The following is a 22,776-nucleotide window of genomic DNA, read 5'->3' on the forward strand; positions in this document are numbered from 1 at the left end:
TTGATTTTGACCCCCCCTTTGTTTATGGACATATTATTTCATTTCTGCTAGTCACATGTCTGTGGAACTTGTTCAGTTTATGTCTTAGTTGTTGAATCTTGTTATGTTCATACAAATATTTACACAAGTTTGCTGAAAATAAACACAGTTGACAGTGAGAGGACGTTTCTTTTTTTGCTGAGTTTATTTTAATTGACCATATTAGATTATCATTTTAATTGCACACACATTGATGTCAGACATGCACCTAACCCATTGCTCGGTTGCTGATGACTGAGATGAATGAAGAAGCAGATATCAGGAGCAGGACAAGACACCCTCCTTTTGACTGATAACTGATAGATGGGCATGTAAGTGATAGGCCTATCTGGCTTATATGATTACGATGGTGATAATGCTTCTTGACAGTGTCATAACGTGTATTTTCTTAGTCCAACTAAAGTGACGGTAAATGTGTATTTTCTACAAGCTATTTAAAATATGTAAAGAATTCATAACAACACCAACAAAGGATTTAAGAAACAAACTTTTAAACGAAAGGAAACTTCTTGGCAGGGATTTTTGGGAGGGGAATAAATGTGGGTTTTGACACTCTGATGTAGGTGTCATAACCAGCCGTAAAATAATGCAATATATGTCACAACAGTTGTAAATATATGGGTCATGACAATGTTATGACCATATTATGACGGGTAATGACAAGTTATGTCAGCTGTTATGACATATTATGACATTGTTATGACTGTGTCATAACGTGTTATGCCACTGAGTGTCAAGTAAAGTGTTACCAACAATGTGGTGCATTTTTCACAATTTTCCATCAAGCTTGCTTTACGTTGTAATGAATATGTAATAAAAGTGTGATACTTAATCGTTCTTGATCGTTGCTACAGTTATTTTAGTTTTTCCTCTAACTTATTCTGTGCCTCTATAGTACAGTGTTATTGCCATCCATCTGCTTGGCTAGTTCCTCCTTTTCCTTTGTTCGGGCCTCTATCTCTTTTGACTTAAAATGTTTTCATTTTAAAGATTAGTATTTATTTGCATGACCTCTGAAGGCACATTTGAAAGTCTCCCATGCAACGAGGGGCTCTGCTGTACCTATGTTATGCAGGAAAAAGTCTGTTATATATTTTTTTGTCTTGGTTAAGAACAAATTGTTATCCAATAGAAAATTAAATTTAAAAAATAATTACAGGTTTGGGTCAAATCCAATTCAACACAACACATCCTGAAACCCACTGTATTTTCAAGAATTGTGGTGGTGGCATCATGTTTTTGCGTATGCTTGTCACCAGCAGGGACTGGGGAGTTTGTCAGGATCAAAAGAAATATCAAAGGAACAAAGCCCAGGTTAGAGGAAAACCTGCCTCAGTCTTCTGAAAACCCTGCCTCAGTCTTCTGAAAACCCTGCCTCAGTCTTCTAAAAACCCTGGGATAGAGTGTTATTTCACAGCTGGACAATAACAAAACATTTAATGCCAAAGACACACCAGAATAGCTTGCCAAGAGGTGTTGAGTGTTCGTTCCTAAGTGGTCCTGGTCCAGTCTCAGTCCTGACTCAAATGTGCTTAAGGTTTGAATATTGCTCTCCGTCAATGATTCTGATCCAAATTTACTGAGCTTGAGCAATTTTGACAAAGAAATTATGTATGTTATTAATTAATTATGTATTATTATGTATATTCTAAGAGTTGCGCAATGTTGGTAAAATCTTGTTCAGAATTATTCACAGCTCTTAGGGCTGCCAAAGGTGCTTACACCAAGTTTTAACTCTGGGGTGTGAAGACATACACAATCAAGGTTTTTAAAATTATTATTCATTTAAAAAATGTTAAAGAAATTGTCATTCACTTTGAAAATGTGGGGTAGAATGTGTAGATCGGTATGGAAAATAACGCAAATAATCCCTTTTAAGATGAAGGCACCGAAATGTGAAGACTTTGCAAGGGGGTATGTAGACTTTCACTATGTAATCCTTACATTATCATCTTCCTGCTGTAGCTTCACTCACCTCAGTCGATAAACATTCTACAAACACGTCAAAATTAGCTGATACATTACGCACTACCTCAGCACCGAGATGGATTAAAAACTCTAGTTTCATGTCAAGTCAAACAGCAGTTACCTAGCCATCTACAACCATCTTCCACCTCTGCAGTATTTTGAGAAAAATGTTTCGGTAGCCTAATTTAAGTTTTGGTAGCCTAAGACTTTGGTAGCCTAATTTAAATTGTTGGTGTTGAGCTAGGGTATAGAGACTTCCATACTCTGCCATACCCAATTGACGCCCCTGAGTTGGAAGACAGGAAGATGCTGAGCAAAAAAAGAAAACAACCCAGGTGCGGCAAAATAACACTTACAGAGAAACATGTGGCAGAAACACGAGGCGCACACTTATTTTCTCATTTTATTCATATACTCATCTCGTATAAAATGTACAATCAAATAGACAACTTAACAAAATCAAAAATTACCCACAGTACTGACAAATACAAAGTAGCAAATAACACCAACATATATAGGCCTATGCAATACTGCTTTGGCATTTCAAATACATTCAATAAAGTGCTAGTTTTTTCATTCTTTGATCATATAAATACATAATGTCATTATTTTTTTTCTTTACAAAAGCTGTTGTTCACAGCATTTCAGACATACTGTGTCCTTGTCTTCAGTCGCAATAAAGTGCAGATGCTTGTTAGACATACATTTCGTTTAAAGGATTTAATAGTCAACTGAAAGCGAATTGTCGGTTGTCAACATGCACACGTACACACACACTTACGTTCACTCAGCACCCCTCTAAACTTCACTGGGTGACCTGGAGTGGGTGGCTACGTTGCTCTGAAAGCAGCCGCAGAAGAGGACGTAGAGCGAGCGCTGGATCTCGGCATTACGGTAGGCGTAGATGATTGGGTTGATCATGGAGTTGTAGGTGGCCGGAAGCAGCGTGGCATATGTGTATACCGACGGGTATTCGCGCTCTCCCACCAGGCAGTAGATGGCGAAGGGTAGCCAGCTCGAGCCGAAGGTGCCTAGGATGATGGCGAGCGTGGCCACACCCTTCTTGGTGGCCACGTAGTGCGATGTGGTGAAGAAGTGCTGTTGAAGAGCGATCTGGTGCGCGTGGCGGCACACGATCTTGCAGATCTTGAAGTAGAGGGTCAGCATGAGTATGAAGATTATGAAGAAAGAGACCGCCAACAATGTCACATTGCTGCGAGTGAGTGGGCGCACGATGCTACACAAGCTTGGGTCGTCCAGGCAGTTCCAGCCTAGCACAGGCAGCAGGCCCAGGCACAGAGACACGCCCCATGTGCTCACTAGCATCAGGTGCACGTAGTGGAGCGTCTTCTCTGAGAAGTAAGTCAGTGCGTTGTATAAAGAGAAGTACCGGTCCACTGTTATAGCCAGCAGGCTGCTTATGGACGCCGTGAAGGAGGCCACTAGGAACCCAACAGTAATAAGGCTAATAGTCTCTGAGGAGAGGACGTACTGGAACACGAAGTTGAGGATTAATCCCATGCCTGCCAGTAAATCCGCTGTGGCTAGGCTTCCTACGAGCACGAACATGGGTGTGCGCAGGGTTGGCGTATAGAAGATGATAGCCACCACGATGGCGTTCTCGCAGGCGATGACAGTGCCCGACATGCAAAGCATGATATCCCACGGGTTGATGGGGAAGTCCAGAGGGGTGGTGGAGAGCCCCAGGCTGACATTGCGCTCTGGAAAGTTGGTCTCCATCCACGGGAGAGCCTCTCCAGCCACCACAACTTTCATTGCGGTGTCGTTACACAGGAAAGTCTTGTTCATGTCTGCGCACATGTCTGCTTTCCCCTCCTGAAGAGAGAATGAGATAGAGAGAGATTGTGGTTTAGTTTCACTAAGGGAAACCATGGCAACCATGACAGAGAGGGAGAAGCGTTCATCCATGTACGGGTAAGATAGTCTAGCTTGCTCAATTTTTTGATATTATACGTTTCTAATTTTGTCAAAGTAGTTTTCATTGCAAGTTAAAGCGTACTGTTAGCTAGTTAGCTAACGTTACCTGTCTGGCTTACTAGCTAACACTACATGTATGATCTGTGTAGTAATATTATTCGTATTTCAGAGCCATTTGCATTGCTATTTATAGCTAGCTAACATTGAACGGTACCCATAGTTGGTTACCTTTAGCTACCAGCAGATTCAGGTAGTAACATTATGAGTTGGGATTATGGTTCATTGTTAAGCTAGCTAACTAACTACATGTCTAAACAAAAGACTCAATTATGCAAGTAACCATTTCACTGTTCAGTTTACACCTTCTGTATCCTGTGCATGTGACAAATGAACTTAGATTTGACTTGATATAGTCTGTGTTTACCAGAGTGAAGAAGAACATGACCTGCATCACTCTGGTACACTCTGAAATAGGGGTAGATAAGCCAGAGGGAATTTACAAATGCATCCTTTGAATTTAGCTAGCTATTTTAGTTTGCCACCACATCATGTACTGTATATGTTGGATATAATTGAATTTTCAATGCTAGCTAGTTCATGTTAAATGTTGCTTTCAGTGAGGGTTGGGTTTCTCTGGGAGCAATATAGCTAGAACTGGCTAACTAGCTAGATTATTTCTAGATAAAAAGGTAGTTGCTCTGGAGCCTCATCTGCCTATGGACAGACCACAGCCAATGTAAGTTAGTCTTTTGTATAATTTAGTTAGGTAGTTCCTGAACATTCACCCCTTGTTTTTCATCTTGTGTGGAATAGTTTCACTGACTCTCTGTCTCTGCATTATCCACAGGGTAACTGTCAACTTGTGAGTTAAGGTTAACCTGTGAGGTTAAGAAATCTGCATTGTAAGCATCAATTAGATGTTCATGAACATTATCCTGGAATTCTTCATCTTGTGTGGAATTTCATTTTTCTCTCATTATCCAGGGTTAACTCAAATAGTCTGTGTAGCTATTTTCTTAGCTATTTATTTGAAATATACACTGAGTGTACAAACATTAGGAACACCTGCTCTTTCCATGACATAGACTGACCAGGTGAATCCAGGTGAAAGCTATGATCCCTTAGTGATGTCACCTCTTAAATCCACTTCAACCAATGTTGATGAAGGTGAGGAGATTTTTAAGCCTTGAAACGATTGAGACATGGATTGTGTATGTGTGCCATTCAGAGGTTGAATGAGCACAGTCCACCACCCAAAGGACATCCAGCCAACTGTGGGAAGCATTGGGCAGCATCCCTATGGAAGGCTTTCAACACCGACAAATTGAGGATTGTTCTGTGGGTAAAAGGGGGGTTCAAGTCAATATTAAGAAGGTGTTCCTAATGTTTTGTACACTCAGTGTATGTCACTATATTAGGCTTCTGTATGGGTGGACAGCAAAGTAGGAGCCATCCATGGTGCTGAAACTTGGGCAACTTAATAACTGTAGGGTCAAAACATCAACCCTGATTCATTAAAACCTCACAAAAGACAGATATCTAAAACTGTTATGACAACACGGTAATGTGTCCAAGTTTAGAGACCACAGGAACAGCAGCACTCGAGGAGCTATCCATGGTGCTGAAACTTGAAACTGAGTAATAGGCTATGATCGTGGATAAAACTTCAACCCTGTCCCACTTAACTCCCCAAAACGAAACAAACTGATAAACAATATTATCATAAGTCAATTAATGAGCATACCTTCTATTCACCAAGTTTAAGTTTCCATGTAAAAGGACGATGTAGGTTACCTACCTTCGTTTCACAAAGAGCTTTAGGAGAAAACCGTCTTTATAGAAAATCAAAACCGTTCCTTTCTTCGAAACCACTGAGGTACAGCCCTCGTTTTTGTTCTGTTTCCCTCGCATGGGCGAGACAGCGAGGGCAGGTGAAGCATGGACACGCGCGGGGAGAGTGACTGAAGCTCGATAGCCAGAACCGTAAAGACTAACGTCAGCGAGCGGTGGAGCGTTATTAAACCCAAGTGACGTCAGGCCCATTGTAGAGCGCGAGAGAGAGCTTAGAAGTCCGCCTCCCGATCAAATGCTCAAAGGGAACCTCTACACCTGCCTGATGTGTTGATGTGAGGCGATAGATGACTGAGATTGAATTTGTGGAGCGGGAATACAGCTACTGTATGTATTGACTCTCATGGCCCAGGGGAAGATGTTGGGGTGCTGAGATAATTTTTTTCTCCCTGCGCTGCTGATGACTATGTTTGTACACTCATATTGTAGTAATAGAGGGTTCAACACAGCACCACCACTACTATACCCCCCTTAGTGCTGCTCCACATGTTACCAGGAGGAATCAGTCAGCAGTCCATCTTTTCTGGAAGTAGATCCTGTTATGTTAGTCCTGCACTACCCTCTCCAGTCCACTCCACAAAACAGTTTAAATGGCAAGCGTGGTAACCAACATTTAGACTGGTGTCCAAGATTACTGTACTACTCATTATGTAATGCAGCGAGGAGAAGTTGCAGCCCCCCTTTTGTCAGCCAGCAGACCAGTCAAAAGTTTCGACACATCTACTCATTCAAGGGTTTTTCTTTATTTTTTACTATTTTCTACATTGTAGAATAATCGTGAAGACATCACAACTATGAAATAACACACATGCAATCATGTAGAAATCAAAAAAGTGTTAATTAAACAAATAAAAAAATATTTAATATTTTAGATTGTACAAAGTAGCCACCCTTTGCCTTGATGACAGCTTTGCACACTCTTGGCATTCTCTCAACCAGGTTTACCTGTAATGCTTTTCCAACGGTCTTGAAGGAGTTGGCTGCTTTTCCTTCACTCTGTGGTCCAACTCATCCCAAACCATCTCAAATGGGTTGAGGTCGGGTGATTGTGGAAGCCAGGTCATTTGATGCAGCACTCCATCACACTCCTTCTTGGTAAAATAGCCCGTAAACAGCCTGGAGGTGTGTTGGGTCATTGTCCTGTTGAAAAACAAATGATAGTCCCACTAAGCCCAAACCAGATGGGATGGAGAATCACTGCAGAATGCTGTGGTAGCCATGCTGGTTAAGTGTGCCTTGAATTCTAAATAAATCACAGACAGTGTCACTAGCAAAGCACCCCCACACCCTCACAATGATCTTTGTGAGAGATTATCTCACAAACACATGGCAGTTGGAACCATAAATCCCAAATTTGGACTCATCAGACAAAAGGACAGATTTACACCGGTCCAATGTCCAATGCTCGTGTTTCTTGGCCCCCGCAAGTCTCTTCTTATTGGTGTCCTTTAGTAGTGGTTTCTTTGCAGCAATTCGAACATACAGGCCTGATTCACGCAGTCTTCTCTGAACAGATGATGTTGAGATGTGTCTGTTACTTGAACTCAGTGAAACATTTATTTCGCCTGCAATTTCTGAGGCTGGTAATTCTAATGAATGTATTCTCTGCAGCAGAGGTAACTCCGGGTCTTCCTTTCCTGTGGCGGTCCTCATGAGAGCCAATTTCATCATAGCTCTTGATGTTTTTGTGACTGCACTTGAAGAAACTTGAAACGTTTTTGGAATTTTCCAGATTGACTGACCTTCATGTCTTAAAGTAATGATAGACTGTCATTTCTCTTTGCTTATTTGAGCTGTTCTTGCCATAATATGGACTTGGTCTTTTACCAAATAGGGCAATCTTCTGTATACCACCCCTACCTTGTCAAAACACAACTGATTGGATCAAATGCATTAAGAGGGAAAGAAATTCCTCAAATTAACTTTTGACACGGCACACCTGTTAATTGAAATGCATTCCAGGTGACTACCTAATGAAGCTGGTTGAGAGAATGCCAAGAGTGTACAAAGCTGTCATCAAGGCAAAGGGTGGCTATATTCTATAATGTAGAAAATAGTTTAAAAAAAAGACAAACCATGGAATTAGTTTATCCAAACTTTTGACTGGTACTGTATATATACAACACCTGTGATTACTGTATGCCTCGCTGTATGTCTCTCCCAAATGTCAATATGCCTTGTATACTGTTGTTCAGGTTAGTTATCATTGTTTTAGTTCACAATGGAGCCCCTAGATCCACTCTGCATACCCCTGTTACCTCCTTTGTCCCACCCCCCACATATGCGGTGACCTCACCCATTACAACCAGCATGTCCAGAGATGCAACCTCTCTCATCATCACCCAGTGCCTGGGCTTACCTCCGCTGTACCCGCACCCCACCATACCCCTGTCTGCGCATTATGCCCTGAATATATTCTACCATGCCCAGAAACCTGCTCCTCTTATCCTCTGCCCCCAACGCTCTAGGCGACCAGTTTTGATAGCCTTTAGCCGCACCCTCATACTACTCCTTCTCTGTTCCGCGGGTGATGTGGAGGTAAACCCAGGCCCTGCATGCCCCCAGGTACCCTCATTTGTTGACTTCTGTGATCGAAAAAGTATTGGTTTTATGCATGTCAACATCAGAAGCCTCCTCCCTAAGTTTGTTTTACTCACTGCTTTAGCACACTCTGCTAACCCTGATGTCCTTGCCGTGTCTGAATCCTGGCTCAGGAAGGCCACCAAAAATTCTGAGATTTCCATACCCAACTATAACATCTTCCGTCAAGATAGAACTGCCAAAGGGGGCGGAGTCGCAGTCTACTGCAGAGATAGCCTGCAAAGTAATGTCATACTTTCCAGGTCCATACCCAAACAGTTTGAACTACTAATTTTGAAAATTACTCTCTCCAGAAACAAGTCTATCACTGTTGCCGCCTGCTACCGACCCCCGTCAGCTCCCAGCTGCGCCCTGGACACCATTTGTGAATTGATCGCCCCCATCTAGCTTCAGAGTTTGTTCTGTTAGGTGACCTAAACTGGGATATGCTTAACACCCCGGCAGTCCTACAATCTAAGCTAGATGCCCTCAATCTCACTCAAATCATCAAGGAACCCACCAGGTACAACCCTAACTCTATAAACAAGGGCACCCTCATAGACGTCATCCTGACCAACTGGCCCTCCAAATATACCTCCGCTGTCTTCAACCAGGATCTCAGCGATCACTGCCTCATCGCCTGTATCCGCCACGGAGCCGCAGTCAAACGACCACCCCTCATCACTGTCAAACGCTCCCTAAAACACTTCTGTGAGCAGGCCTTTCTAATCGACCTGGCCCGTGTATCCTGGAAGGACATTGACCTCATCCCGTCAGTTGAGGATGCCTGGTCATTCTTTAAAAGTAACTTCCTCACCATTTTAGATAAGCATGCTCCGTTCAAAAATGCAGAACCAAGAACAGATACAGCCCTTGGTTCACTCCAGACCTGACTGCCCTCGACCAGCACAAAAACATCCTGTGGCGGACTGCAATAGCATCGAATAGCCCCGTGATATGCAACTGTTCAGGGAAGTCAGGAACCAATACACGCAGTCAGTCAGGAAAGCTAAGGCCAGCTTCTTCAGGCAGAAGTTTGCATCCTGTAGCTCCAACTCCAAAAGTTCTGGGACACTGTGAAGTCCATGGAGAACAAGAGCACCTCCTCCCAGCTGCCCACTGCACTGAGGCTAGGAAACACGGTCTCCACCGATAAATCCATGATTATCGAAAACTTCAATAAGCACTTCTCAACGGCTGGCCATGCCTTCCGCCTGGCTACTCCAACCTCGGCCAACAGCTCCGCCCCCCCGTAGTTCCTCACCCAAGCCTCTCCAGGTTCTCCTTTACCCAAATCCAGATAGCAGATGTTCTGAAAGAGCTGCAAAACCTGGACCCGTACAAATCAGCTGGGCTTGACAATCTGGACCCGCTATTTCTGAAACTATCTGCCGCCATTGTCGCAACCCCTATTACCAGCCTGTTCAACCTCTCTTTCATATCGTCTGAGATCCCCAAGGATTGAAAGCTGCCGCAGTCATCCCCTCTTCAAAGGGGGAGACACCCTGGACCCAAACTGCTATAGACCTATATCCATCCTGCCCTGCCTATCTAAGGTCTTCGAAAGCCAAGTCAACAAACAGGTCACTGACCATCTCGAATCCCACCGTACCTTCTCCGCTGCGCAATCTGGTTTCCGAGCCGGTCACGGGTGCACCTCAGCCACACTCAAGGTACTAAATGATATCATAACCGCCATCGATAAAAGACAGTACTGTGCAGCCGTCTTCATCGACCTCGCCAAGGCTTTCGACTCTGTCAATCACCAAATTCTTATCGGCAGACTCAACAGCCTCGGTTTTTCGGATGACTGCCTTGCCTGGTTCACCAATTACTTTGCAGACAGAGTTCAGTGTGTCAAATCAGAGGGCATGCTGTCCGGTCCTCTGGCAGTCTCTATGGGGGTGCCACAGGGTTCAATTCTCGGGCCGACTCTTTTCTCTGTATATATCAATGATGTTGCTCTTGCTGCGGGCGATTCCCTGATCCACCTCTACGCAGACGACACCATTCTATATACTTTCGGCCCGTCATTGGACACTGTGCTATCCAACCTCCAAACGAGCTTCAATGCCATACAGCACTCCTTCCGTGGCCTCCAACTGCTCTTAAACGCGAGTAAAACCAAATGCATGCTTTTCAACCGATCGCTGCCTGCACCCGCATGCCCGACTAGCATCACCACCCTGGATGGTTCCAACCTTGAATACGTGGACATCTATAAGTACCTAGGTGTATGGCTAGACTGCAAACTCTCCTTCCAGACTCATATCAAACATCTCCAATCAAAAATCAAATCCAGAGTCGGCTTTCTATTCCGCAACAAAGCCTCCTTCACTCACGCTGCCAAGCTTACCCTAGTAAAACTGACTATCCTACCGATCCTCGACTTCGGCGATGTCATCTACAAAATGGCTTCCAACACTCTACTCAGCAAACTGGATGCAGTCTATCACAGTGCCATCCGTTTTGTCACTAAAGCACCTTATACCACCCACCACTGCGACTTGTATGCTCTAGTCGGCTGGCCCTCACTACATATTCGTCGCCAGACCCACTGGCTCCAGGTCATCTACAAGTCCATGCTAGGTAAAGCTCCGCCTTATCTCAGTTCACTGGTCACGATGGCAACACCCATCCGTAGCACGCGCTCCAGCAGGTGTATCTCACTGATCATCCCTAAAGCCAACACCTCATTTGGCCGCCTTTCGTTCCAGTACTCTGCTGCCTGTGACTGGAACGAAATGCAAAAATCGCTGAAGTTGGAGACTTTTATCTCCCTCTCCAACTTCAAACATCAGCTATCCGAGCAGCTAACCGATCGCTGCAGCTGTACATAGTCTATAGGTAAATAGCTCACCCTTTTTCACCTACCTCATTCCCATACTGTTTTTATACTGTTTTTATTTATTTACTTTTCTGCTCTTTTGCACACCAATATCTCTACCTGTACATGCCCATCTGATCATTTATCACTCCAGTGTTAATCTGCAAAATTGTATTATTCGCCTACCTCCTCATGCCTTTTGCACACATTGTATATAGACTGCCCATTTTTTTCTACTGTGTTATTGACTTGCTAATTGTTTACTCCATGTGTAACTCTGTGTTGTCTGTTCACACTGCTATGCTTTATCTTGGCCAGGTCGCAGTTGCAAATGAGAACTTGTTCTCAACTAGCCTACCTGGTTAAATAAAGGTGAAATAAAAAAATAAAAAAAATAAAATACAGTTGAAGTCGGAAATGTATATACACCTTAGCCAAATACACTTAGCCAAAAACTCACTTTTTCACAATTCCTGACATTTAATGAAGTAAAAAAGTCCTGTCTTAGGTCAGTTAGGATCACCACTTTATATTAAGAATGTGAAATGTCAGAATAATAGTAGAGAGAATGATTTATTTCAGCTTTTATTTCTTTCATCACATTCCCAGTGGATCAGAAGTTTACATACTCTCAATTAGTATTTGGTAGCATTGCCTTTAAATTGTTTAACTTGGGTCAAAGGTTTCGGATACAAGCTTCCCACAATAAGTTAGGTGAATTTTGGGCCATCCCTCCTGACAGAGCTGGTGTAACTGAGTCAGGTTTGTAGGCCTCCTTGCTCGCATACACGTTTTCAGTTCTGCCCACACATTTTCTATAGGATTGAGGTCAGGGCTTTGTGATTACCACTCCAATACCTTGACTTTGTTGTCCTTAAGCCATTTTGCCACAACTTTGGAAGTATGCTTGGGGTCATTGTCCATTTGGAAGACCCATTTGCAACCAAGCTGTTACTTCCTGACTGATGTCTGGAGATATATATCTACATAATTGTCCTGCCTCATATTGTGTGAAGTGCACCAGTCCCTCCTGCAGCAAAGCACCTGCACAATATGATGCTGCCACCCCCTTACTTCCCAGTTGGGATGGTGTTCTTAGGCTTGCAAGCCTCCCCCTTTTAGGCTTGCAAGCCTCCCCCTTTTTCCTCCAAACATGGTCATTATGGCCAAATAGTTATATATTTTTTGTTGTCTCCAAAAAGTACAACCTTCGTCCCCATGTGCAGTTGCAAACCGTAGTCTGGCTTTTTTTATGTTTTTTTTTTAGCAGTGGCTTCTTCCTTGCTGAGCGGCTTTTCAGGTTATGTCAATATAGGAATCATTTTGCTGTGGATATAGATACTTTTGTACCTTTTCCTCCAGCATCTTCACAAGGTCCTTTGCTGTTGTTCTGGGATTTATTTGCACTTTTCGCACCAAAGTACGTTCATCTCTAGGAGACAGAACGCGTCTCCTTCCTGAGCGTCATGTTGTCATTTTCAATTGTTCAAACTATGAAATATTGGAAGGTGAGAAAAGTGTACAATAGGGTTTTGAACAGTAGCCCTATACATCTACTCTATAATCCCCATTAATCATGCAACTGTGATGGCAACGATCCAGTCATCGTGAACTGTGCGCCAGGTTCCATGTTTAATCTGCTGTACGGTCTGCGGTCCATAATGATTCAAATAGGCTACATGTCCCAAATTATTGCAGAAGTTGTTATACTTTAGCCTTATATCATCCACTATTGTTAGCGATCCTCATGAACAAACACACGAACGTGTCAGAGGAAAGAAAGTTACATTTACAATGTAACTTAATGATGCAAAATGTAAGGAAACAAACACTAAAGTGACAGTTATAAATGTATGTGCGGCGTATGAGGACGGCTCACCTCTCACAGTGCTGGGCGACTTTAACCTCCCCACGTCTACCTTTGACTCATTCCTCTCTGCCTCCTTCTTTCCACTCCTCTCCTCTTTTGACCTCACCCTCTCACCTTCCCCCCCTACTCACAAGGCAGGCAATACGCTCGACCTCATCTTTACTAGATGCTGTTCTTCCACTAACCTCATTGCAACTCCCCTCCAAGTCTCCGACCACTATCTTGTATCCTTTTCCCTCTCGCTCTCATCTAACACCTCCCACACTGCCCCTACTCGGATGGTATCGCGCCGTCCCAACCTTCGCTCTCTCTCCCCCGCTACTCTCTCCTCTTCCATCCTATCATCTCTTCCCTCTGCTCAAACCTTCTCCAACCTATCTCCTGATTCTGCCTCCTCAACCCTCCTCTCCTCCCTTTCTGCATCCGTTGACTCTCTATGTCCCCTATCCTCCAGGCCGGCTCGGTCCTCCCCTCCCGCCCCGTGGCTCGACGACTCATTGCGAGCTCACAGAACAGGGCTCCGGGCAGCCGAGAGGAAATGGAGGAAAACTCGCCTCCCTGCGGACCTGGCATCCTTTCACTCCCTCCTCTCTACATTTTCCTCCTCTGTCTCTGCTGCTAAAGCCATTTTCTACCACTCTAAATTCCAAGCATCTGCCTCTAACCCTAGGAAGCTCTTTGCCACCTTCTCCTCCCTCCTGAATCCTCCTCCCCCCCCCTCCTCCCTCTCTGCAGATGACTTCGTCAACCATTTTGAAAAGAAGGTCGACGACATCCGATCCTCGTTTGCTAAGTCAAACGGCACCGCTGGTTCTGCTCACACTGCCCTACCCTGTGCTCTGACCTCTTTCTCCCCTCTCTCTCCAGATGAAATCTCGCGTCTTGTGACGGCCGTCACAAGACGCAAGATTTCATCTGGAGAGAGAGGGGAGAAAGAGGTCAGAGCACAGGTTAGGGCAGTGTGAGCAGAATCTCTCTGATGTCTGATTGGCCTTGCTCTAGGCTGTGAGATGGAGACGCTGGCACACATTTTCTCTACCTCCATTGTTATTCCTATCTGGTTTAATCTGGGTTTAGGAACAGCTAATAGATGTTCACTCTCTGATTCATTCTCTGTCTTCTACAAGTGGGCATGTGCAGCAGGCCATTTCCCCCACACCGTCTTACACTTTTTTCCACCTTTTTCACCTTTTCTCTCCAACACTTTCAGTCTCATTCCTGCATTCTCAAGCAGAGCCTCACAAGTCACACAGACACAGACACAGCCAGGGTGAAAGGACCAGCTGCCAGTGTGTATGTTTGTGGGAGTGTGTGTGTGATAACTGATTGCGTGTGGCATATCTGTGAGTGTGAAAGGATGTGATAAGGCCAGTTCCCCTCACATTGTTTGTCTGACACCTGTGGCTGCAAACCTTTCTGAGTCACAATAAAGGGGGAGAGAAAGAGCGAGAGACATACACACACACACAGATAGAGAGCTGAAGAGAGAGAGAGCAATGCATAGACAGAATTGAAGAGAATGAATACGACAATATACAGTACCAGTCAAAAGTTTGGACACACCTACTAATTCCAGGGGTTTTCTCGATTTTTTAAAACTATTTTCTACATTGTAGAATAATAGTGAAGACATCACAACTATGAAATAACACATTTAGTAATCATTTAGTAACCAGAAAATTGTTAATTACTTCTTCGGGATCGGTGCCCCTTCCACGGGACAGTTGAGCTAACGTAGGCTAATGTGATTAGCATGAGGTTGTAGGTAACAAGAACATTTCCAAGGACATAGACATATCTGATATGGGAAGAAAGTTTAAATTCTTGTTAATCTAACTGCACTGTCCAATTTACAAATACAAAAGAACGGTTTGTTTTTTCTTAGTATTATCTTTTACCAGATCTATTGTGAAATATTCTACTACATTCCTTTCACATTTCCATAAACTTCAAATAGTTTCCTTTCAAATGGTACCAAGACTATGCATATCCTTGCTTCAGTACCATTCAGAGGGTGAATGGGTAAGATAAAATATTTAAGTGCCTTTGAACGGGGTATGGTAGTAGGTGCCAGGCGCACCGGTTTGAGTGTTAAGAACTGCAATGCTGCTTGGTTTTTCACGCTCAACAGTTTCCCTTGTGTAACAAGAATGGTCCACCACCCAAAGGATATCCAGCCAACTTGACACAACTGTGGGAAGCATTGGAGTCAACATGGGCCAGCTTCCCTGTGGAAAGCTTTCAACACCTTGTAGAATCCATGCCCGAACAATTTGAGGTTGTTCTGAGGGCAAAAATATTAGAAAGGGGTTCCTAATGTTTTGTACACTCAGTGCATATTACATAGACGTGTTGGCGTTATTACATAGACATTACATAGACGTTTTCATGCATTATTAGAATCATCCAAGCACTATATGCGTTATTTGAATTGAGAGTCAAGGACCAGCATTGAACAGTTTTATCCTTGACATGAGGGGTCCTTGAAACCCACTGTTACTGTGCCCTATAGATTCACAGTTAACCAATTTAGTGGTGTGTGCCATTTGGCACCGATTGTAATGGCGGTATATGACAGCTATTTGACAAGACCATAAGGCTCATCAACTAATTTAAATGATGTTTGATAAACTTAAATGTTGTATAGACCTCCTTTATCTTTTCCCATAAAATCATATGGATTTTTGTGAAACGTATAAGCAGAAATTAGATTTTTTTTTCCTTCAAATATGCGAAAACATGCCTTTTGAATTTTGTCTAATGCTAGTAGCTAGTGGCCTAGTCAAGGATGTATCATGCAAAAATATTGGGACAATACACTCTACAGAGACCAAGTGGAACAAAAGTTAACCTTGAATTGGGAGGTTTAAAATATCCCTCTTGGGCCAATTTGACCTGTTTTAAGAAATGCCATTTGTTGGTGGATATAAAGTCTAAGATCTTTGATAGCCTGATGTGGAATTTCCTACAGGAAATAATCACTGCCAACTGGTCAGCTTTTCATAGGGCTTAATGTGCCAGGTTATGTAATGAGAAAAGCTAACGTAGCATTGCAATCAAAAGTGTCAACTTTAAAGTTTAATGTTCGCAAGTATGGACCCATTCTATTCTTATTTACAATCAAAGTGACTCCAAAATGACCCAATTGTAACGGCTCTCTTCTATCTCTTCCTCTGACGAAGAGGTAGAACAAGGATTGGACCAAAATGCAGTGTAATGATGATTCATGATATTTTTAAAAGACAAAACTATACATGCAGAAAATACAAAAGTAATGAAATGAAATAATGAAAACCGAAACAGCCCTATCTGGTGCAAACACAAAGACAGGAACAATCACCCACGAAAACACTCAGAATATGGCTGCCTAAATATGGTTCCCAATCAGAGACAACGATAATCACCTGACTCTGATTGAGAACCGCCTCAGGCAGCCATAGACTACGTAACACCGCACAAAACTCCTAAGACAAAAACACACGGGGTATGACCCATGTCACACCCTGGCCTGACCAAATAAAGAAAGAAAACACAAAATACTAAGACCAAGGCGTGACAGAACCCCCCCTAAGGTGCGGACTCCCGGACGCACCTCAAAACCATAGGGAGGGTCCGGGTGGGCGTCTGTCCATGGTGGCGGCTCCGGCTCGGGACGTGGACCCCACTCCATAAATGTCATAGTTCCTCCACCTCGCGTCCTGGGATAATCCACCCTCGCCGCCGACCATGGCCTAATAGTCCTCACCCAGAACCCCACTGGACTGAGGGGCAGCTCGTGACTGAGGGGCAGCTTGGGACTGAGGGGTAGCTCGGGACTGAGGGGTAGGTCGGGACTGAGGGGAAGCTCGGGACTGAGGGGAAACTCGGGACTGAGGGGAAGCTCGGGACTGAGGGGAAACTCGGGACTGAGGGGCAGCTCAGCACTGAGGGGAAGACCAGCACTGAGGGAAAGCCCAGCACTGAGAGGAAGCTCAGCACTGAGAGGAAGCTCAGGCAGGTAGTTGGCTCTGGCAGATCCTGGCTGGCTGGCGGATCTGGAAGAGTCTGGTTGACTGGCAGATCTGGAAGAGTCTGGTTGACTGGCAGATCTGGAAGAGTCTGGTTGACTGGCAGATCTGGAAGAGTCTGGTTGACTGGCAGATCTGGAAGAGTCTGGTTGACTGGCAGATCTGGAAGAGTCTGGCTGACTGGCAGATCTGGAAGAGTCTGGCTGACTGGCAGATCTGGAAGAGTCTGGCTGACTGGCGGATCTAGCTGCTCTGGCTGCTCCATGCAGACTGGCAGCTCTGGCTGCTCCATGCAGACTGGTAGCTCTGGCTACTCCATGCAGACTGGCAGCTCTGGCTGCTCTATGCAGACTGAAAGGTCTGGCTGCTCTATGCAGACTGGCAGCTCCATGCAAACTGGCAGCTCTGGCTGCTCTATGCAGTCTGACAGCTCTATGCAGACTGGCAGCTCTGGCTGCTCCATGCAGTCTGACAGCTCAGGCTGCTCCATGCAGTCTGACAGCTCAGGCTGCTCCATGCAGACTGACAGCTCAGGCTGCGCTGAACAGGCAGGAGACTCCGGCAGCGCTGGAGAGAAGGAAGGCTCTGGCTGCGCTAAACAGGCGTGAGACTGTAGGCCTGATGCGTGGTGCTGGCACTGGTGGAACTGGATAGAGAACACGCACAGGAAGCCTGGTGCAGGGAGCTGCCACCGGAGGACTGCTGTGTGGAGGTGGCTCTGGATAGACCGGACCGTGCAGGCGCACTGGAGCTCTTGAGCACCGAGCCTGCCCAACCTTACCTGGCTCGATGCCCACTCTAGCCCGGCCAATACGAAGAGCTGGTATGAACCGCACCGGGCTATGCACCCGCACTGGAAACACTGTGCGCTCCATAGCATAACACGGTGCCTGCCCGGTCTCTCTAGCCCCCCGGTAAGCACAGGGAGTTTGCGCAGGTCTCCTACCTGGCATAGCCATACTCCCTGTGAGCCCCCCCCCCAAGACATTTTTGGGGCTGACTCTCAGGCTTCCATCCGCGTCGCCGTGCTGCCTCCTCATACCAGCGCCTCTCCTCTTTTGCTGCCTCCAGTTCTTCCTTGGGGCGACGATATTCTCCAGGCTGAGCCCAAGGTCCTTCACCGTCCAGTTCGTCCTCCCATGTCCAGTCCCTCTCTCGCTGCACCTTGGTGCGGCTACACTCCCCTGGTTTAGCCCAGGGTCCTCTCCCGTCGAGGATTTCCTCCCAAGTCCAGAAATTCTTGTCGCGCTGCTCCTGCTGTTGCCTGTTACCACGTTGCTTGGTCCATGGGTGGTGGGTGATTCTGTAACGGCTCTCTTCTATCTCTTCCTCTGACGAAGAGGTAGAACAAGGATCGGACCAAAATGCAGCGTGATGATGATTCATTATATTTTTTAATAAAGAAAAAACTATACATACAGAAACTGCAAAAGTAATGAAATTAAATAATGAAAACCGAAACAGCCCTATCTGGTGCAAACACAAAGACAGGAACAATCACCCACGAAAACACTCAGAATATGGCTGCCTAAATATGGTTCCCAATCAGAGACAACGATAATCACCTGACTCTGATTGAGAACCGCCTCAGGCAGCCATAGACTACGTAACACCCCACAAAACTCCTAAGACAAAAACACACCACAATAACCCATGTCACACCCTGGCCTGACCAAATAAATAAAGAAAACACAAAATACTAAGACCAAGGCGTGACACCAATACATTATTTACCTTTAATTTCCAATTGGACACAACATAATCTGAAACAATACCAAACCAAAATAAACATACAAAATGGTGTAGTCACAAGCTTGATGGTAGCCATTGCATGCTAGGAATATAGGATCAAATACTAAACTTTTGACTACTTTAAAACACATATTGGTGAATTGGTACTTAGGACACCTTCAAATGGAGCGACTAGATGCGTAAAGTGCTTTGATTTCTAAACAGTAAAACAGATGTGTATGAAAATACCCTCAAATAAAAGGTGACATTCTGTACTGTCGCTTTGAGGGTAGAACCAACTTAAACGCTTTAGCTTCACTATCCAAATAAATATGTAGGGGAGTGTATTTTTCCCTTTTTGGTTGGATTTTGCTTTTGGTTTACTTGAATATGGTTTGGACAACTGCCTTACTGTGGGCTATTTAGTGTGTAGCTCCATATTAAACTTGCATATTTATTAAATATAATGTCAATTGAAATGTAAGAAGGTTTTATTGGTCAATGGGCAAGGTTGGTGACTGGTGATATCAATACGGTGGCCTCCCACAGACAGCTATGTCATTGAAAATAAGACCAAGCCATAGTTGACACTTCTTCATAGTCTCTTCTTTCTTTCCTCTCCTCCTTTGCCTGTTTCCATCCTCTAATGCTGTCACTCTAAAATAACTGCACATGACAGTACACAGTGCTCATTTATTGAGAATTATTTATCCGTTAGTGACACTCCAAAATTTGGACACACAGGGCATTCAAGGGTTTTTCTTTATTTTTACAATTTTCTACATTGTAGAAGGGTAGTAAAGGAATCAAAACGATGAGATAACACATATGGAATCATGTACAGTAATAACTAAAATAACCCATCTTTAAAGTAGCTATCCTTTGCCTTGATGACAGCTTTGCACACTTTTGGCATTATCTCAATCAGACAGCAGAGTGAAGGAAAAGCAGCCAACAACAGCTCAGCATATGTGGGAACTCCTTCAAGACTGTTGGAAAATCATTCCAGGTGAAGCTGGTTGACAGAATGGTTGGTAGAATCTCAAAAATATATTGTTTAATTAATTTAACAAGTGACATCAATAAGAGGTGGATTTCAACTGGATTCACCTGGTCAGTATGTCATGGAAAGAGCAGGTGTTCTTAATGTTTTGTACACTCAGTTTATGTAGGCCTAATACACTTGAGTATTATCAGTGTGCTTGTCTACAATGCTGAGGAAAGATGCAACTCATGAAATATGGGCTTCCTTCAATCTTCATTTTCAATGTGTGAGCTACACGTCCCTACGCAACATACTAACACAATAAATGTAATTCTACATTTCAAAGGAAAAACTATATCTCACCTTAGATTCAAATTTGCCTCAAACAGAGAAAATTAGTTATTTGTCCAGTCAAAATGTAACATGCTTTAGTAAGTTTGATATTTTTTTTTTTACCTTTATTTAACTAGGAGAGTCAGTTAAGAACAAATTCTTACTTACAATGACAGCTTACCCCAGCCAGGACGATGCTGGGCCAATTGTGCACCACCCTATGGGACTCCCAATTACGGCAGGTTGTGATACAGATTGGAATTTAACCAGGGTCTGTGTGACTGGTATCTACTGCTTACATAGTTCCATGTGAGCCACTGGCTTAATCCCATTCTTTAACTTTTAATATTTGGTTGAGTTGGAGACGTGAATCCAACATATAATTTGTTAACTTATCAACAAGTTAATAGGCTGTTGTATTTCAGAGATGTATCTTCTGCTTGGATAGTTCCAATTTGTTTTCAAATTAATAATTGATATGTTGGATTCACATCTCCATCTCAACCAAAATTGAAGTGAAAGGAAATGCACTTTAAATAAAGTTTGATTTGATATAGTCCTATTCTTTCAATTAGAGTTTTGGCTGAGATGGAGAAGTGAATCCAGCATATCAATCATTAATTGAAGACAAACTGGATTTAAAGGGGCGACAGTGTCAGCCTAGTGGTTAGAGCGTTGGACTAGTAACAGAAAGGTTGCAAGTTCAAATCCCTGAGCTGACAAGGTAAAAATCAGTTGTTCTGCCCCTGAACAAGGCAGTTAACCCAGGTCATTGTGAAAATAAGAATGACTTATTAACTGACTTAAGAATTTGTCCTTAACTGACTTGCCTAGTAAAATAAAATATATTTTTAAAAAGCCAGACTAAATCAGTGGCACAGATTGGACTGTCAAAGCAGAAGATACAGTACATCTCCTTCAAATGTTGATATTTGGTGTTGACAACCAAACACTATTCAATATCACTAAGTATCATTACATTTGAAATCAAGCAGAGATTATTGTATTGTTTATTTTTAGTTGAATTCTGGGATGAATTTAATCAATTGCTGTTGATTACTTGGCAAATACTATATAGGCCTAAATAGCATCACTGATGATATGGTCACATTTCATTTGCTCTGTTTAACCTACCCTTTGGAATGACTTCGATAACAACAATTAATCTATTTTGTTTTTAAGTGGAGAGCGCTCAACAGTCATTCGTGTGATAGCACATCGGTAATAATCAGCAACAAATATCAAAGCTAAGCAGGCCTGGGCATAATTTTTATTTGATTTATTTTACCTTTATTTAACTAGGCAAGTCAGTTAAGAACAAATTCTTATTTTCAATGACGGCCTAGGAACAGTGGGTTAACTGCCTGTTCAGGGGCAGAACAAATTAAAACCCTGGATGGGAGACCAAAGGATAAATTCTCCTGTCGGAAGGTGCTACCCAGCCTATTGGTTTTTAATTGTTGTCTGATAGTGGACATGACAAGATTGGACAAGATCTGACGTTGTTTTCAAGACACCAATTCAACATATTTTATACAAGGTTTTTCTACGTTGAAACTGATGACATAATCCCGAGATTGAAATTTCAGCCTTAGATCTTTTTCAAATCCAATACATTTTCCATGTAGATTCCATGCCACATTACGTTGACAAATTGCGTTAACAACGTTGAGAAATGTGGGTATTTTTACAGCCCTGATCATGACCAATAATAACTAGTAAATGTGGAAGCTGAAGCCTGTGCATGTTCAGTCATCTACACAGCTGATTAGCCACCTCAGGATTCTCATGTCATCCTCCTGGAGGGTAGCCACACAACACCACAAGCATACCCCATGCACGTGATGCCCATTTATGACTGTCTGGAGCCAAAATGGAGTTGAAAAGTATTCACACCTCTACTTTTTCCATATTTATTTGTATTACAGAATAAAAATGCCTACAATGGATGAAATTGAGATTATGGGTTTCAGGCCTACACACAATACCCCATAATGTCAAAGTGGAATAATGTTTTTAGACATTTTTACAAATGAATTAAAAATGAAAAGCTGACATGTCCTGAGTCAATAACAATTCAACCCCTTTGTTATGGCAAGTCTAAATAAATTCAAGAGTAAAACGTTTCTGAACAAGTGACATGACCAAGTTGGGTCTCGCTGTAAAAAGTGGTCAGCTTATTAAGCCTTCATAAAGCCTTCATAATGCCTTCATAAGCACTACATAAATGTGTTACACAGCATCTATAACCGAATGTCATGCTTTATAAAGAGTTCATAAATGTAGCATAACTGTGTGACATATTCACCAATGTCAAATGTGACATAACCCACTATGTCGAATATGATATACAGTGCATTCGGAAAGTATTCAGATCCCTTGACTTTTTCCAAAATGTGTTACATTACAGCCTTATTCTAAAATTGATTAGATAGCAAAAACACGTTTTTAGAAATTGTTGCAAGTCAAGGGGTCTGAATACTTTCCGAATGCACTGTAAACATGTGCTTTATAAAGGGTGACATGTTGTGCTGAAGGATAGCATACGCCATGTGATTTCATGTTAGTCACATTACACCTAATCTCGTTCCAAGGCACTTCCGGCCAAATGCGAGGAAGGTCTGGTGGACCAACGCATCAAACTTGG

At 43.3% G+C, this 22,776-nt stretch overlaps 1 protein-coding gene across 1 annotated transcript; it reads right to left on the minus strand.

Moving 5' to 3' along the window:
• Window positions 1–245: 245 nt before the first annotated feature.
• LOC118375099 (G-protein coupled receptor 6-like) lies at window positions 246–5,861 on the minus strand. Its single transcript, XM_035761596.2, has 2 exons — window positions 5,744–5,861; window positions 246–3,843 (listed from the first exon to the last, which is right to left on the minus strand). The coding sequence occupies exon 2, from the start codon at window positions 3,826–3,828 to the stop codon at window positions 2,806–2,808; it is 1,023 nt and encodes a 340-aa protein (XP_035617489.1). The 5' UTR covers window positions 3,829–3,843; window positions 5,744–5,861; the 3' UTR covers window positions 246–2,805.
• Between the last annotated feature and the right edge of the window lie 16,915 nt (window positions 5,862–22,776).

The sequence above is a fragment of the Oncorhynchus keta genome, chromosome 19, assembly GCF_023373465.1.
Source record: "Oncorhynchus keta strain PuntledgeMale-10-30-2019 chromosome 19, Oket_V2, whole genome shotgun sequence".
Classification (NCBI taxonomy): Eukaryota; Metazoa; Chordata; class Actinopteri; order Salmoniformes; family Salmonidae; genus Oncorhynchus; species Oncorhynchus keta.